General features: G+C 46.5%; 2 protein-coding genes across 2 annotated transcripts; both read left to right on the plus strand.

Moving 5' to 3' along the window:
• Positions 1-1,386: 1,386 nt before the first annotated feature.
• Positions 1,387-8,176, plus strand: LOC127588570 (solute carrier family 22 member 4-like). The gene is made up of 11 exons (XM_052047347.1): positions 1,387-1,961; positions 2,485-2,667; positions 2,951-3,054; positions 3,138-3,292; positions 3,623-3,794; positions 3,869-3,998; positions 4,730-4,824; positions 5,800-6,014; positions 6,265-6,447; positions 6,763-6,898; positions 7,455-8,176. Exons 1-11 carry the CDS (start codon positions 1,755-1,757, stop codon positions 7,567-7,569), a joined length of 1,695 nt encoding a protein of 564 aa, XP_051903307.1. The 5' UTR covers positions 1,387-1,754; the 3' UTR covers positions 7,570-8,176.
• Positions 8,177-8,849: 673 nt separating this feature from the next.
• scaf4a (SR-related CTD-associated factor 4a) lies at positions 8,850-16,541 on the plus strand. The gene is made up of 18 exons (XM_052047331.1): positions 8,850-9,038; positions 10,050-10,133; positions 10,216-10,260; positions 10,360-10,521; positions 10,765-10,891; positions 10,985-11,112; positions 11,190-11,360; positions 11,451-11,530; positions 11,653-11,716; positions 11,975-12,160; positions 12,251-12,324; positions 12,449-12,633; positions 12,728-12,828; positions 12,901-13,014; positions 13,332-13,488; positions 13,573-13,688; positions 13,770-13,911; positions 14,117-16,541. Exons 1-18 carry the CDS (start codon positions 9,009-9,011, stop codon positions 15,040-15,042), a joined length of 2,892 nt encoding a protein of 963 aa, XP_051903291.1. The 5' UTR covers positions 8,850-9,008; the 3' UTR covers positions 15,043-16,541.
• The last annotated feature ends 312 nt before the right edge of the window (positions 16,542-16,853 follow it).

A 16,853-nucleotide genomic window follows, 5' to 3' on the forward strand; every position in this document is an offset into this window, starting at 1 on the left:
AAGAGCATTATGTTTTGTATTGATGTATGATTTTTTTAATCATTCCGCGCTGACATCACTGCTTGCTGGACCGTTTTATTCTCTTGTGATTCAAGGCTCATCTGTCACCACGGTAACAGCGGGTAAGAAATTTTTATGACATTTTCCTTCATTCCCGAGTGAATAACACCATAATATGCAGGCCATCATTTATGCATACGCCGGTAGGGGGCGGTATATTCATAAAAGTTAACATTTTAAATCTGAATTGGTGCATCAAGGAAATTTTCTATGAACGTGTACAATTTAGTCTCGAGCAGGAAAAAGGTGTGCATCACAGGAATGCCGTGAATAATAATTCTTTATAATATTAGTTATTGAATGAAAGGTTCTCACGGTAGCAAGAGAGCAATAAAACAAATAATGTAAAAAAAAGTTTACTTTCATTTTAACTGTTTTGAGATTCAATTTGGCGGGTATTACAAGAGAAAAGTTGCGGGGGGGCGGGGGGGGGGGGTACTCGAGACTTATTTGGTGTTTTCTCCGGGTACTCCGGTTTCCTCCCACATTCCAAAAACATGTCTGCCTGGCTCATTGAACACTCTAAATTGTCCCTAGGTGTGAATGTGTGCCCTGCGATTGGCTGGCAACCGATTCAGGGTGTCCCCCGCCTACTGCCCGAAGACAGCTGGGATTGGCTCCAGCACCCCCCTGTGACCCTAGTGAGGGTCAAGCGATTCGGAAAATTATTGAATGAATGGATAAATTATTTTCAAGCATTATTTTTTTCTATCTTTATTTCATTAATACAACCGGAAATTGTACCATTTAACGTGACCATATTTGAAACAAGCGGAACGTGAGCTTCTTGTGTTGGGCTTTAGCGCCGCCGTGTGGTCAGCTGCCGAGAGGACGTTTGACAAAAAAAATCTGAAATCATGACTTTCCAAAGTTGTCGATTTGTGCCTGAAGGTTTCACGTTGTGTTGTCACTTCATTATTACGAATCTGATCACTATGACAAAATCGTTAAAATTGTGATAGAATGAACCCCACGCACGCTTAATTGGTTTCTATTTTGTTGAGTATTACAGTGCAGTACTGAGCTTTATCGCCCTCTTTTGGGCCCACTGACTTGGCAGAGATCTTGAGGGGGATGATGAAATGACCCACACTGTTGCATGTTTACGTCAACATTTCAAGAGTTAGCCACTTCCCCACCTCACACCACATGTTATTGTTTCACAAGGGTTTTGTGGGTTTTGTTATTTCATTTCATGTCAGGCGATTGGGTGCAGACACAGTCTCGAATTACTGTTACTGCACCCTCCATACAACCTTGGCAGAGTTGCTGAGAGAATGATTAAATGTCCCACCCTCTTCCGCGTGTTTGAACGCTTCATCCCCTCCGGGCATTGGACAGCCGCGAGGAACGAGGTTCTACCTATACCTCCCTTCTGAGAACATGAAACACACACTTCTTTTTCCCCTCACCCATCTTGTTGTTGTTGTTTTTGTTGACTTTGGGTGGGTCTCGGCAGTCACGTGACACTGTAAGGATCCTTCTTTCCTGCATAGTCAGCACTTATAGAACAGGAAACTCGTTTATATCGGACGGGTTCGTGTGTCCTCCCGAATGAACCGCGGGTGTGGGTACGTTCCGTGCCGTACGGGGTGAGGCAGGGGGGTGGCTAAGGGAGAAGGCGGCGTTTTGACGCGAAGGCAACCATTTGGCGAGATGAGTTGTCCTCTTTTGACGAGCGCTAATCACTCGCCATGAAGAGCTACCCGGAGACCGTCGCCTTTCTGGGGCAGTTCGGACGCTTCCAGCAGGTCGTTTTCTTCCTGCTGTGCATCAGCATCGTGCCAAACGGCTTCGGCGCCTTTACTCTCATCTTCCTGGCCGACACACCGGTGCATCATTGCCGGGTGCCCGATGTCAATCTGACAGAGGACTGGCGTAATGCCGTCATCCCGGTCCAGGTGAGTACAACAGTGTGGCCGACGGATAAGTCTTCCATCGCTTTAAAAGTCATTTAAAATATCAAAACACAGCCCCGATCGTCAATGTAACCGCGTGACATTGATATAAAAAAGATACAAGTTAACCAAACGACGTATGAGAGCACATCCGTGCGTAAAAGGCGTAAATTTGATTTCTTATGAGGTTTGGCGATGGGTTGCGCGTGAATGTTCCTTCAACAGAACAAAATGCGGGTGAACATTACATCAGCGAGTTGATGCAAACGAAACATTTACATTTGTCTTAAACTTTGTGACACTGAAAATAGGCCGCCACAGCGCCCTCTGTTGGCAAGCGTGCAGTAAAGTACTGTAAGTGTAACGAGACATGTGGCATTCATTTCCCGTCTTTTTCAAAGACGCTCACAACTGAAGCCAATTTGCATGTTGCATTCGGTGCGTCATCACGGTTGATGAAATCTTCCGTCCGTATATTCCAGTCGAAAGCATGCATTTACGATCCACATTTTCTTTGAACCCGCAGGTAGTGAATGGCAAAGAGGTGCGCAGCAGCTGCACCAGATACCGCTTAGATGTGGTCCGCAACCTGTCGGACCAGGGCTACATTTTGGGCCGGGATGTGAACCTCACCTCCCTGGAGGAGGAGACATGCAAGGATGGCTGGATTTACAGCAAGGACATCTACCAGTCCACCATAATCACTGAGGTGTGGCGCACCACTACATTTATGGTTGTCTCTGAGATGACTTTGGAAGCTAAAATATGCTGCTGATTCATAAAGCGAATGTTACTCCAGGAAGAAAAATGTGACAATATTGGGTGTGAGTAAGCAAATATTGTTCTTAGGCACTCACATAGAAAACAAAGAATGAAGCTAACCTGTGATGCTAACCTGTGTCGCTAACCCGTGATGCTAACCCGTGTCGCTAACCCGTGATGCTAACAAAGGAAACAACCCAACTCACATTTGCGCGCCATCCGTCCTTCAGTTTGACCTGGTGTGCAACGACCAATGGAAGAAACCATTCACCACCACCATTTTCTTCGTGGGTATCCTGTGCGGCTCCTTCTTCGCGGGGCAGCTCTCAGACAAGTACTGCAGGAAACTTAAGATTTTTTAAAATTTTATTTTATGTGCTGTTCATCTGAGATATCACGTATGTGTGTCCTCAACAGATTAGGCAGGAAACCCATCCTTTTCGCCACTTTGGCTCTTCAGACCATCTTCACCTTCATTCAGGTCTTCTCCGTGTCCTGGTCCATGTTCACCGTCCTGATGGTCATCAACGGCCTGGGACAGATGTCCAACTACATGGCGGCATTAGTACTGGGTACGTATGACGAACAATCACCTATTAGCATTCACTCCTACAGACAATTTTCAGTCTACATCGCAGCATCTGCTGAGCTGGTCGAGCGCAAACCATTTTATTGTCAAAATCGGTCGACTCTTAAATCCACACAGACGACAACAAATCTGAAGCCGCTCGAGCCCGACCGCGTAGACTCCGATGTAAATTTCCGGTTATCACGCGATGGTTGTTCACGATCACCACTACCTTGCAAAATGAGCTCTCGACACCAAACGGTTTCAAACGGCGGCGTTTTATTTCCGCGCAGCCCATTTGTTCTCTTGACATTTCTCAGGTTTCTGCATGCAGGTGCAGAGATCCTGACGGGGAATGCGCGTCTGCTGTACTCGTCGCTGGGAACCTGCTTTGGTTTCGCCGTCGGCTACATGATCCTCCCCGTGTGCGCCTACTTCCTCAGGGATTGGAAGTCTCTCTTACTGGCCTTGTCCCTGCCCTGCATCGTCTTTTTTCCCTTCTGGTGGTCAGGTCTTTTGCGTTCTTGTAGAGTTGTGGTTCTACCCGATCGGGCCTGACTTTGGCTTTTCCGCCGTGCAGGTTCATCCCAGAGTCTCCTCGCTGGCTCCTTTGCCAGGGACGAGTGGAAGAGGCCGAAGCCATCGTGAGGAAGGCAGCGAGGATGAACAAAGTGCAAGCACCCGAAGTCATCTTTGAGGACTACTTAATTGTGAGTGCCCTTCGTTGACATAAAAAAAAATAATAATAATACGGAATTAGCAAAAACAGAACTTTGAGTTATTTTGCATAAAAACCTATCCATAAATTTTCTGTGACATTTATTCTGTTAAGTGATGTGATTTTTTTTTCTGGTGATACATTTTGAAATTAAATCATAAATTATCAAAAATACTAATGATGATAATAATATTATCATGATCACAAAGCAAAAATATTCATTTTTGGCATGTTTCACGTTCAAGAAAAAGATGTCATCTTCATCCTTTTTGCATGCTGCTTTTCCTGTTGCGGATATTTGGTTATATTTCAAGAAATATGCATAATTGCAAAACAAATATGGATTCCCTGACTCTTTTCTTTCTATGCCGCTTATCTTGTTCAAGAACGTGGGCAAACTGTTGTAAGTTACAAAATAATAATACTTGTCACTACCCATCAAAGAAAATATGTTGAAGTGATCAATTGAATAGAACCCACGATTACATAACGCCAGCAAATTCCACTGTGTACGTTAGAGTAAAATATTTTTTTTTCATTCAAAAATAAGTGTCGTAAAGTACAATCCATAGTCACAACACAAAAACTTTTTTTTTTCGAGTTTTCCTCTCCAAATACATTTTTTTGTGTCAGAAATCTTAGGAGAACATAGTTTCATGGAGGCAGTGGTTGGTGTTCATGTGATGATGATGATGATGTTGCGGTTTTGTGTTGTTGAGCAAGTCCAAAGATCCGAAGCCCAAAGAAAAGCACAGCATCCTGGACCTGGTGGCCAATGTGGAAATCGGATTCATGACAGTCATTCTTTGCTATGTGGCGTGAGTACACCATCAAATACGCTTTCTACTGTAAAGTCAAGCTGATGAGGAATTGAATCATTTGAGAGATGGCCGGATTCATTGTTCTTTATTATGTATCACATCCCAGAAATTTATGAAAACATCCATTCATCCGGCAAACAGCAATATCCTCACTCGTTACTCCCTAGATGTATTTGTATTTTTAATCAGAAAAGGTGACTTTATTGCATTTCTTTTTCTTGAATTAAAAATTATAATCAGAGAGAGAACATTTAGCAGGCACAATTGACCGTAACCTATCCCCTTATCTTGTCTCAATGGAAAACTTGTTAGGACAAAATATCACACAATGAAACATTGAAGGGCGATGCCTTTCCGAGATGTCGCCAGATAACACCTTACACGAATGCAGATCTGCCCTACTTTCAACGGTCACTGTGCTTATGTTTCCTTGCTCACGTCAAAGTAGACAGACTGGTTTGTGCGGCGCACCATATGCTGTGGGAATGCCTTACGGTTGCTTACGGATTGAAAGAAAATATATTGGCACACAACAAACATAACATATTAATCACTAAAATAAATATTTGGTTGCTGCTTCATGAATTTCACCGATTTGTCGAAATTGTCTTCATAACCCTACGCTAAAGTACGGTATATCTATCCTCACTGAGTTTTCTTTGTTTGTCACAAACGGATTCAAGACTGCTAACTCTGCGCCAAAGCACTTCACGTCATTCGGTGGTCTTTGCTGCATTGATCGTTGGCGGTTAGCCAGGATAAGAAGCTAATGTAGTCGTCTATGCCCTCACTAAGTGCTCCTTGTCGTCACACGTCAAAGAGACGGAGCAAAGAACAAGGGAGTAGAAAGTTACTGAAATAAAAACAACCAGCGCAGCCAAACAGACGCCGAGAGAGGCTAGCCAGATGGCGGCTCGCTAGCTCAGCTGAGCTAGCGGTTCTACGTCCTCACTCAGTGCTCCCTTCTGCCAGGTTCACCATGTCGTCGGGCTACTACGGCATCTCCTTCAACACTACGCTTTTGCACAGCAACGCGTACATCAGCTGTTTCATCTCAGGGGCCGTGGAGCTGCCGGCGTACGTGGCCAGCTGGCTCGCTCTGCGCTATGTTTCGCGACGGCTGTCCATCATCTGCTCCCTGGTGCTGACCGCCGTGCTTCTCTACGTCCTACAGCTGGTGCCTGAAGGTGACTGGAATTTGTCGCATTTACTCCTAAACCTTAACACCTAAACCATACAACTCTAATAACACTACTTACCATCAATTCGAAGTCCTCACCGTAGCCCTCACACCTCAACCCCAATCAGACACCCAAACCCGTAAACCCAAGAGTTGGAACACCCGGGAAATCGGGTAACAGCGCCCCTGTGTGGCCACAGCTCACAAAAACACTCAGAAAGTCGACATCCCATTGACCAACTTTCCTGTCCCAACAGATTACTCTGGTCTGTCGCTCACTCTGGAGATGGTGGGAAAATTTGCCGTCACCACCGGCTTTGGTCTGATGTTTGCCTACACCACAGAGTTGTACCCGACAGCGCTACGAAACACCGCCACCGGGATTTGCAACACGATTGCACGAATGGGAAGCTGCATCATGCCGTACCTACTGGAGCTCAGTGAGTGACAATAATAATAATAATTGAAAAAAAAACACACACACACACACAACTGGTTTTAGCTTGACAAATGCGAACAGATGACATGTTTATGATCGCTCACAGAATAAAATGGAAGCCTTTCCGAGCGTATTTGTCAGACTCTTGAGCGCTGCATCAAGTTAGACCGTTAGCTAATCTTAGCTAGCTAGCCAGCCACCATCTGGAAAGCCTCCCTATTCCTTTTCGAAGAGTCCTTTAAAGACTACGACAAACTACTGCACGTGTGGACTTATGTTGTTTACTGATGTCAACTGTCATTTGTTGTTCAAACAGGGTTCTACTCTCCATTCCTACCTTACATCATACTGGGCAGTTTGGCTGTTTTAGCTGCCTTTGCCACTGTCCTCCTGCCAGAGAGTTTTGGACATCCACTGCCTGAATCTATCCAACAAATGCACAAGAGAGAGCGGTACGTTCAATGATCACTGTGCACCGCAGGCAAATTTATGACCATCCAGATGCACATGTGAAATAAACCAGGCCAATCCGAAGACTTTTAAAGGCCACTTTGCTCTAATTTAATTCACTGACTATGGCCGTTGGAGCGGGCGATACAGTAGACATTTTGCGATATTTTATTGTATTCTCACCTCTGGTCAACATCAATTACAGGATGGTAGATCCACCAGAGAATTGTCCAAATTTGATGCCATGGTCTGTCGCCATGTTTTTTTGCTAGCTGCGCTAATAAATAATGTTTCTAAGGAAGGTGCGTGGTGATGACATTCGTCTCACTTGGAATTGGCAAGGCAATCCTTTACAAAAACGGCAAACGACGACAAAGAGTTGAAACCATTTGAACCCGTTTTCGATTCCCCAGTGGTCTGTGTACATTGGTAGGAATCGGCAAAGAGGCTTAGCAATTTGAATCGCATGTCTCTCTACTGTCATACTTCTTAATATTTGTTGGTGACTTTAGTCATCGATAAAACTGTTGAATGAACACATTGTCTCCATTTTCCCAGGATCAAGTGTCCGTGCATCCCAAAGGCAGAAATCCCCGTGGCTGTGGTTGTTTCAGAAAATCTCAAATCTAAAGAAATAAGAACTAATAATCATGATAAAAGTACTGTTGCCTAAGATTACAATTGTTTACAGGGCTAATGATATTAGAAAAAAAAATGTTACACCTTGCGTTGCCTTTTCCTGATATTTTACTTGGAAATAAATCTTATCAGGGTGTTTTTTTAAAGTGTAATTTCTGATTTTATAATATCATTGAATTAAAGTACAGGTACTGTTTACATATGCTGATACTTTTTAAGAAGACATCATTGTTCTGTGAGGCCTGGCCACACGCTGCTCGATGTTCATGTTGTTCATGGTACAATAATCGTGTTATTATTTTAATGAATAATAGTTTATTATTATTTTTGTTACGGTTATATGCCATGGTCATACTGTATGTATGGGAATGGTCGGTCTTGTGTTACCTTCCAGGGCATGTGTCGTTTTATAAGTTTGGATGTTTTTTTTCCCAGTGCAAACCATTTGAAAAAAAATCTCTGAACCAAAATGGATCGATTTTGCTCAGGTGCTGAGAGACGTCAAAGCTAAGTGTTAAGTACAATCGTCTTATTGTGTAAACTGTGCAAATGAGCAATATACATTCCTTGTACACATATACTGGATATTACTCAGTTGCTTTTGAAGTGAGAATAAAAACAAACATTTTGGTTTAACTTGAGATGTGCTGTACTTTTTAAGAGGGACAGAAATGGAATTTGAGAATAACGTTTTTTTTCCCTCTAATTATTTTAAAAATATATATTCATACATTATTTCTAGATAAAACGTTGTCGTTTTTGTAGTAAAATTGTACAACCACGAGTGTAAATAAGGTTGTTGTGTGGTTAAAGTTGTATTTTTTTCATACAAAAGACATTTATATGACAAGTTTAAAATGTATTTTTGAAGAGAAGAAAATTCGCACTCTGAGGAGAATATAGGAACATTTTTCAGGTTTTTACTTTACTAATTTTTTAACTAAATTAGAGTACGAGCGAATTTCACATTTCCCTCCGTTCCAGTAAAGTGGAAAAAAATGGAGCAATTAAATTATTGTCATGCTCTTGCATGTGGGCGAGAATGGGACAAACAGACAAACACAAATACATGTGTTTGTCTGTTTGACAACACTTTTATTTCAGTCGATTGTTTTTTTTTATGCAGCCAGAGTACGATATTCTTCAACCAAAAAAAACGCGGATATTTTTGTTGCGGGGTGGAGGGGAGTGGAACGGATTAATGGAAGTTCGACTACGTCATTTCATTGTGGAAAACTATTTGGGAAGAAACACCGACCCCCAGTGGTCATCGGTGGAACAACATCTGTGACTTCCCAGCATGCTTTGCCGTGCCCGCCGACCCCGCACGCGCAGCTAACCTGCTCCGAAGCTAGGCTAGCCGCTTAGCTGCGAGCGACGGACATGTTGTGCCAACCCTCGCTGGAATAAACGTCTTGGGCAGCAGGTGCGAACAGGGGGGACGTCGTTGCGGGGTGGGGCCGCTGGACCACCATGGACGCTGTCAACGCCTTCAACCAGGAGGTAAGGCCGCCTTCCCGGCGCACTTTGGAGGCGTTTTAGCCGCTTGGGAGGTCCCGCGGAGGACCCGTGTTTGGCCCAACGCGAGGGCCTCTCTTTTGACCGTCGCGTACTGTGGACATTTCTAAACACTCGTTTAGCATTTGCTGCTCCATACATTTGTGTATTTTCAAAACGTTTTGTTTTTTTTTTCATTCTCATGGAACGATTTGTGTTTCGCGTGCTAACCCTGAGGCCGTTGGGGTAACGTTGCCTCACAGCACGTTAGCTTGTATGACCAACCACTCAACTACAACGTTACTCAATATTGTGATCATGGTGAGATGTGACTGAATATCACGATTTAGCTGTGATCTTGTTAGCAGGAGATGTTGCTATAGAGGACTTAATAACAGAAGTTGTTCACGTAGCACGCACACAAGCTTGCCGTCCGCCACCTTTGTTGTCACGTCAACCTGCTCCAGAGTGTTAAGAGGCGGGGCTTAGGCGTCACGAGCCTGCGTCGTTTGCCCCCTTTCGCGCCGTAGAACGCCCGAGCCAGCATTTTCGGGCAGGGCGCGGTGGAACGCTGTCCTGTTCTGTGCATAGCCGATGCCCCTTCCCACATTGAGATAATTAAATGTGTTTCTATAACGAGTGTCAGGGGCAGTGACAATTGGCGTTCACCGCAAAGGGCACAGCCAGCGAGTATGGGGGGGGTGTTAAACTTCACAGTCATGGCAATGACTGAAATTGATGGGGAACTGCCCTCGGGCTCGCCTTGTGAATGTCACAAGGCCAAACCTAGAACGTAAGTAAGCTGTCTGCAATGCAAGCCTGAGGGCAGTTTTCCAATATGGTGTCAAAAGCCGGCATTTTCCTCACTTGCTTTCGTGTGTGTAAGGTACCGACATCGGGTTGCGTGTTTGATGATAGAGGCACTTTGTCACCTCTTCACAAAGAACCTTTTCACTCAAGCTGTGTTCCCCCCACTCTCGTTGATAAATTGAGTGTTTGTTTGGTTTGCTGGTGTAGTTATTCTCCTTGATGGACTCGAAGCCGCCAATTTCTCGCGCCAAGATGATCTCCATCACCAAGTCGGCCATCAAGGCTATGAAAGTAAGGACTTCAATGTCGTAAAGCGATTCAAAATATACAACATTACGGACAATAAATGTTGGAACGTGACTTCTTTGAACAGCTTTACAAGCACGTGGTGCAGATTGTGGAGAAGTTCATTAAAAAGGTAAGACCGTGAAATGAAAATATTGGAGCGAGCTTTGAATAATGATCATTAGAATAAAAATACATGTATTATTATTATTATTTTTTTTTTCATGTGTAGTGTAAGTCCGAGTACAAGGTGGCGGGTCTGTACGTCGTGGACTCCATCGTCCGCCAGTCACGGCACCAATTTGGCGCCGACAAGGACGTGTTCGGGCCACGCTTCACCAAAAACATTGTGGCCACCTTCGAGAACCTCTGCCTCTGCCCCATGGAGGACAGAGTAAGAACATCTACCTTTTTTTTCCCCCCTTTTCCACAAAAAGACCAGATAAGTGCAGAGTTGGTGCTGAACAAGTTCTCATGAAGAACGAGTTTGATCTTCAATAGACAAACGATTAGACGTTTCGATGGTTTTCATGAAGTCAACAAGCAACATTCACAGCACAGGGGTGGAAAAAGTCTCTCATCTACGTATTTCAGTCGTCGTTTGAACGTACTTGACATTCCTCCGCCGTGTCGACAGAGTAAGCTGGTACGCGTGCTGAACCTTTGGCAGAAGAATGGCGTTTTCAAGAGCAACGTCATTCAGCCCCTCCTGGACATGGCCGCCGGCGCCAGCAGCGACGCCGCGCCTTGCGCCGAAGATCCGGGTGATTGTCGACCGCGCGCGGCCGCCGTCCTTGTGCTCCTTTACGTAGCGCCGAGCTAAGAATGAGAAGTGATCTGATGTTCCCCCCGGGTAGCTTCCTCCCCGCTGACCCCGACCAAAGACCACGCGGTGAACTCTGCCGCGGCGCCCTGTGCCCCGCCGCAAAAACAGGACCCCTTCACCGCCGTGGCGCAGCTCTTCCAGTCCACGCAGGGTCAGCAGGTGCGTTTGGAAATTTTTTTTTTTCTCATCTCAAGAAATTGACGCATCATATGGAAAACCCGCTTTTATTTTATTAGCTGCAGCAGATGCTTCAGAACTTCCAGCAGCAGCCCGTTCAAGCGGAAGCCGCCCCTCAGCCTGCGCTGCCCGCCCCCCACTCGGACACCCCGAGCGTGGCCCCGGTTTTGGGCAATGCCCTCCCGCCGCATGCGCCCCAGGCCGGCCAGCAGAAGACGGCGTTTGACAAGGTGAGCCGTGCGCATTTTCCACGAGGCTGCGGCCGCAACCTTCGGAACACTTGCGAGCGTGTTAAAATTTCAAACCGCCCTCCGCCGTAGATCCTGTTGGATCGTTTTGACTACGACGACGAGCCCGAAACGGGAGAGGACGCCAAGGAGGACGTCTCGCAGACCACCTTGTACGGCCTGGTTTGATTGGAATATTGACTTAGAAACTCGGGAGCACGTTTGTCTTGGTGTAAAGTTACAACAAAAAAAAAGGAAGCAAATGATGATGATGTCATTGTTGTCATGGCGACAGTATGCAGCAGCTTCCAGCCTTCCAGCCACCGACGATGAACATGACTCAGGACCCCCCCCAACAGGTAGATCCTACGCTTTGATTTCTGGAGCTGCCTACTTAGGCAGAACGAATTAATGGCCCCCACCCCCCCCAAAAAAGTTTTGAGACAAACGTTGCCCACCTCCAACTGACTACTTTGCTGACATATCGGCAGACTGCTTTCAGATGCGGAAATAATTGCAAAATGATCCCGCACCATACACGGCCACACTCGCCTCTGCAGCCCGTTTAGGCGGCAAACAACTTGTAAAGTGACAGAATGTCATTTTGTCGTCTTCAGGGTCTTCTCCCTCCCAACGGCCAACTCCCGGCCTACGGTCTAGTGCCGGGACAAGGCTTCCAAGGGATGACGCCTCAGATGGGCCAAGTGGTCCCGGGCCAGCCCTTCTCTGGTCCCGCGGGACATCCTGGCTTCCCGGGAGGTTATCCTCCTCCTCCTCCTTCTCACTCGGCCCAGCAGCAGCAGGTAACGCGGCGGGCGAGCGGCGACCTCCTGCGGTGCGGGGAATCCTCACAACCAAAACCAAACCATGTCTTCTTGGTGTGCCATTATTAGGATTCAACCGTCGATTCGGACCGTTCCTCCACGAGGGACGGCAAGCATGGCCAAACGTCACGATCGGGCTCCAGGTAAGCCGGTGGAGGATGATGCCAAATGAGGAGTGAGAGGAACACGTGACATGTGGAGAATCGTGACGCCCCCCCCCCCGCGACGCGTAAGGAAGCCATTTTTGATCTGAATCTGCTCATCCAGGTCCCCGAAAAGAAGGCGATCGCGGTCCAATTCCCGCACGCGGCGCTCCCGCCACCGGCGTTCCCGCTCCCGCGACCGACGCCACCATTCCCCGCGCTCTCGCTCGCAGGAGCGCCGGGAAAGGGAACGCGATCGGGAGCGACGTCAAAAAGGTCTCCCGCCGCCCAAGAGCGAGACGCTGAGCAGTGAGTGCCTCTCCCTTTTCCGTGCGCTCTCCCGTTTTTTTTTTGTTTTTTTTTTTTGGTGGTTGCAAAGTGGACTTGATTGCGCGCTCTTCAGTCTGCAGTACCACTTTATGGGTGGGCCAGCTGGACAAGAGGACTCAGCAGCAAGATGTGGCGAGCTTGCTGGAGGAGTTCGGCCAGATCGAGTCCATCAACGTGAGTGGCGAGGAAGGTGAATTTGTTTTGAGACGGCCGCCGCAAAGCTCAATTGACGTGCGTCTTGCGTAGATGATCCCTCCGCGGGGGTGCGCCTACATCGTCATGGTCCACCGGCAGGACGCCTTCAGGGCCCTGCAGAAGCTCAGTCGAGGCGCCTACAAAGTCAACCAAAAAGCCATCAAGGTGAAAACGAACAATCGCTAAAATGTAATATCCTGACATTTTTGCCTGATCTCTTTATAAAGATATTACAATGGATTTAGTGAAAATTAAGTCGTAAAAAAATAATCATAATTATAATTTCTGAAGTATGTGGAAAGTCTACTTTGTTGTTGTTGTTTTTGTTGTTGTTTTGATTTTAAGAACTACCATTCATTTTAAGTGGAATTAATTCTTATTGTTTTTTTAAATTAATAATAATAAATTAAATTAATAATAATAAATCAAATTATTATTATTATTATTCCAATTATAATTTTTTTATTTTGGTCTGGCAACAGATCGCTTGGGCTCTGAACAAAGGCATCAAGGCCGACTTGAAGCAGTTCTGGGACGTGGAGCTGGGGGTCACCTACTTGCCCTGGTCCAAAGTCCGCGAGGAACAGCTGGAGGAGCTGAAGGAAGGCGGAATCCTGGACGGGGACACTTTAGCGCCAGGTAGCACACCAATGCCACTCGAGTATATTTTGCACTCCACGCGTGTTAACCAAGCGTCCCTTTTTTTTTTGGTGTCGCTCGCAGATTGGAGGACCGCGAAGAAAGCTCTGGAGAACCCACAGGAGCTCACCCACAACGGCGGTGCTGAGTCGCAGCAGCCCGAGGACGCCCACGTGTTGACTCCGCTTCATCCGACGCAGGTGATGAAGAGTCGATCTCACGACTTTGGATAGAAAATCCGTTGGAAGTTCTCGCTTTTAGCGGCGCACCTTTTTCTTCAGGTTCCGCCGATGCTCGCCATGAGCTCGGTGCCTCCGCCCGGCTTCCCCGCCAACATGAGCATGCCGCCGCCTTCCTTCCCACCCGGCATGCCCCCGCCGCCATTCATGAGACCGGGCTTCAACCCCATGCAGATGCCTCCAGGTATCGCCTGCAGCACTCTCACGTGGTTCATATTTGATCAGAATAGTCGAAGCCACGAGCTGTGATTCATTCCGATTTAAAATCAGCCCGATGGTCCAAATTTCACCTTGCTAAGTGAAACTGTCCTTGAGATTTGAAATGGCTTGAGTGACTCATAAATGCTTTCAAACAAAATGGCAGGCTAATAACTGGAGCTCTCTCCCAGGTTTCCCCCCGCCCGGGGCCATGCCTCTCTCCATGCCGCCGCCGCCGCCGCCCTCCAAAGGGGACGACATGCCTCTGGTTAGCAGGAAGCACGAGGAGGTCCCGGACGCTCCCAACTTCAGCATCCAGCCCCAGCCGGGCGGTTTGCTGGGGGCCCGGCCCGGTATGATCCCGCTGCAGCGGCCCCCGGGCCCTCCTCTGCTGCACGTTCAGCGTTTCCCGCCGCCGCCTGTCCCGCCTCAGATGGTTCCCAGGGGCTCGCACCCTCCCCCGATGCGCCACGACACCCCTCCGCCGAAAGGAGCCTTTGGGATGCCCCACAGCATGAGGCCGCCCTTCCCACCTCACGGGCCACCCCCTCAAGGTCCGCCCCCTCACGGCCCGCCGCCTCAAGGCCCGCCTCCTCAAGTTCTACCTCCTCAAGTTCCCCCTCATCAAGGTCCGCCCCCTCAGGGTCCCGCCCTTCAGAGTCCCCCTTTCATCCGGCCCGGCGCCCCACGTGTGATCGAGGACGATGACGGCCGCCCTTTTCGGGGCGAGCGTTCCGGATTCAGGGAGCGGGAGCCGGAGAGAGAGCGGGGATTCGGTGGCGCCGCCAGGCGCCCGTTTGGCGGCGACCGCTCGGACGCCAGGGACCGACTGGACGGTGGCGGATGGGACAGAGACAGACGGGACTGGCGAGACCGGGAGAACGGCAGCAGAGAGGCCCAGGAGAAAGGGAAAGAAGGCGAGCGGCCTAAGCGGCGGGAGAGGGCCAGCCGGTGGGATCGCGACGACCGCCTGGCTGAGCTGGACAAAATGGACAAGGTCCGGACCCTTGACGCCGTTGCCGCGGGAACAGCCGAAGCGCCCCGAAAGACTGTCGAGTCGGCACCTCCCGCTGCCGAGTCTTCCAAGGCAGCGCCGCCCTCTGTCGAAGCCAAATAGGAAGCGACGTCGTAGCAGGTGCTCTGTCTCCCTCTAGCTGCAACTACGTGAACTGTGACTTGAGCGCCAAGTGAACATGTTGCCTCGTTTCCCTCCCTGTACATTGTGTGAATGCGGCATGGCCATTTTACTTGTGCTGCTTTCAGCTTTTACCTATTTAATCAAGTTTGTAGATTTCTTTTTAACTTCATGCTTTTCAGCCACTCCATCCCAAAATACATTTTCAAGTGCTACTTCATCATCTTCATTATTCTTTTCTTTGTTAAGGTGGGTAAGGATTGCAACTAACAGTTAGATTAAGCGGAATATTATTTGTCAATTTATCACCGAATATGAAAAATACAGGATTTCCATCACATCTGATTTGGTTAAAAAAATGTCAAAATGTCAAATTGTTATCCAAAGTCAAATCAGATGTTTGTAAAAGTCATAATTGAACAGAGATCGTCAGACTGCTTTCATGGACTGTAGAAAACGGAATATTTATAGTTCAGATGAGAAATGCTGAGGATTTGCACAGTTTACATTAAACGAGTTATCGGAAACAATCATCAAAATTGTTGATTAAATTAATTAGAGCTTGATCAATTGATTGATTCGTGCACCTCTTGGGTACAAAGTGGCATTCATTTTGAGCACCTTGCTTGCATGTTTACTTTTGACCCTCCTATTGACTGAGTTTAAACAAATCTTGAAACATTTTTAAAAGTTTTTGGGCGTAATTTTTTCCTGTCAGTCTGATTTGGGGGATTATTTTTTTAAATTGGCACGTTTTGAGTTCATGTGAACCATTTTAAAGTGGAAATATCTTAGGCTAATATTTTTAAAAATGTCTTATGCTGGTCTAGCTTTTTTTTTAAAAAAAAATCCTCCACAAGGGGCTAAAAGTTGGGCAGGGGAGGGTCACACCGTATGTAACATTTTAAGTTTCACAAATGAGTCCTACTTGGAGTGGAAAGTAAATTCTTATGTGAATGCCCAGAACATTTGCAGTCTTTTCATCTTATGTAATTTTTAATACTACAAAATTAATCTGCCTAATTATCCGAACAATGCCTGAGGCACTCCTAACTAATTGTCAGTCATTCTCAAGTTTTTCCAAAGTAGGTTGTTGCTGTTGTTTTGTTTTTTTCCTCACACTTCCTTGTTTGTTTTATTGTTGTTTTTGTTTTGCATTGGCAAACTACTGTAACATCCGTAACACCTGCCCCATTACTTGAATCATTTGAATCCAGAAGGAAAATCGAGTCAAATGACAGCTCGGGCTCTCCACTGTAAATATGCTTTTCACTGTCACTAGCTGGCCGTTATCATGACGATGCTCCTCATTTGTCCACCGACAGCACAGCCTTTGAAGGACCCAGAAGGAATCGTAACTTTTGCTTTAAGCTCTTTGGCCGTGTGAACGGCTTTGTTAACCCTTCAAAAAGACATCGATGTAAAGTGTTCAACATTTCAGCCACAAAAAAATGTTTTTAATAAACTATTTTTGTACCAAATCGGCCATTTTTGTCAAGCTGCGAATGATGTTTCAAAAACACGGGTTGATTTGGTATCATCCTCAAGGACTTATTTGTGACATGTAATTGTTTATGAATACAGTATGTGTTTGTTTTTAACCTCTATGAAACTTGTGGGAATCACTAATTGCGATCACAATTAAGAACTCTGGAAATACAAAATTAAGATGACATTAAATAATAATAGTACCGGTAATAAAAATACAGCAAAGCATTGGCTCACAGTAACCCCTCCCCCCCAAAAAAAAAGTTTTGTTGCACCTTTTTGCCTTGTCGGTTAATTGGGTATTT

This window comes from Hippocampus zosterae, chromosome 16, assembly GCF_025434085.1.
Source record: "Hippocampus zosterae strain Florida chromosome 16, ASM2543408v3, whole genome shotgun sequence".
Classification (NCBI taxonomy): Eukaryota; Metazoa; Chordata; class Actinopteri; order Syngnathiformes; family Syngnathidae; genus Hippocampus; species Hippocampus zosterae.

Bases quoted from the DNA above. Each gene is read 5' to 3' on its own strand.
- scaf4a (XM_052047331.1), top strand. From the start codon at position 9,009: ATGGACGCTGTCAACGCCTTCAACCAGGAG. The intron at 11,717-11,974 runs GTAGATCCTACG...TGTCGTCTTCAG, and splicing joins CTCAGGACCCCCCCCAACAG to GGTCTTCTCCCTCCCAACGG. The intron at 12,634-12,727 runs GTGAGTGCCTCT...CGCGCTCTTCAG, and splicing joins CAAGAGCGAGACGCTGAGCA to TCTGCAGTACCACTTTATGG.
- LOC127588570 (XM_052047347.1), top strand. From the start codon at position 1,755: ATGAAGAGCTACCCGGAGACCGTCGCCTTTCTGGGGCAGTTCGGACGC. The intron at 1,962-2,484 runs GTGAGTACAACA...TTGAACCCGCAG, and splicing joins ATGCCGTCATCCCGGTCCAG to GTAGTGAATGGCAAAGAGGT. The intron at 2,668-2,950 runs GTGTGGCGCACC...TCCGTCCTTCAG, and splicing joins AGTCCACCATAATCACTGAG to TTTGACCTGGTGTGCAACGA.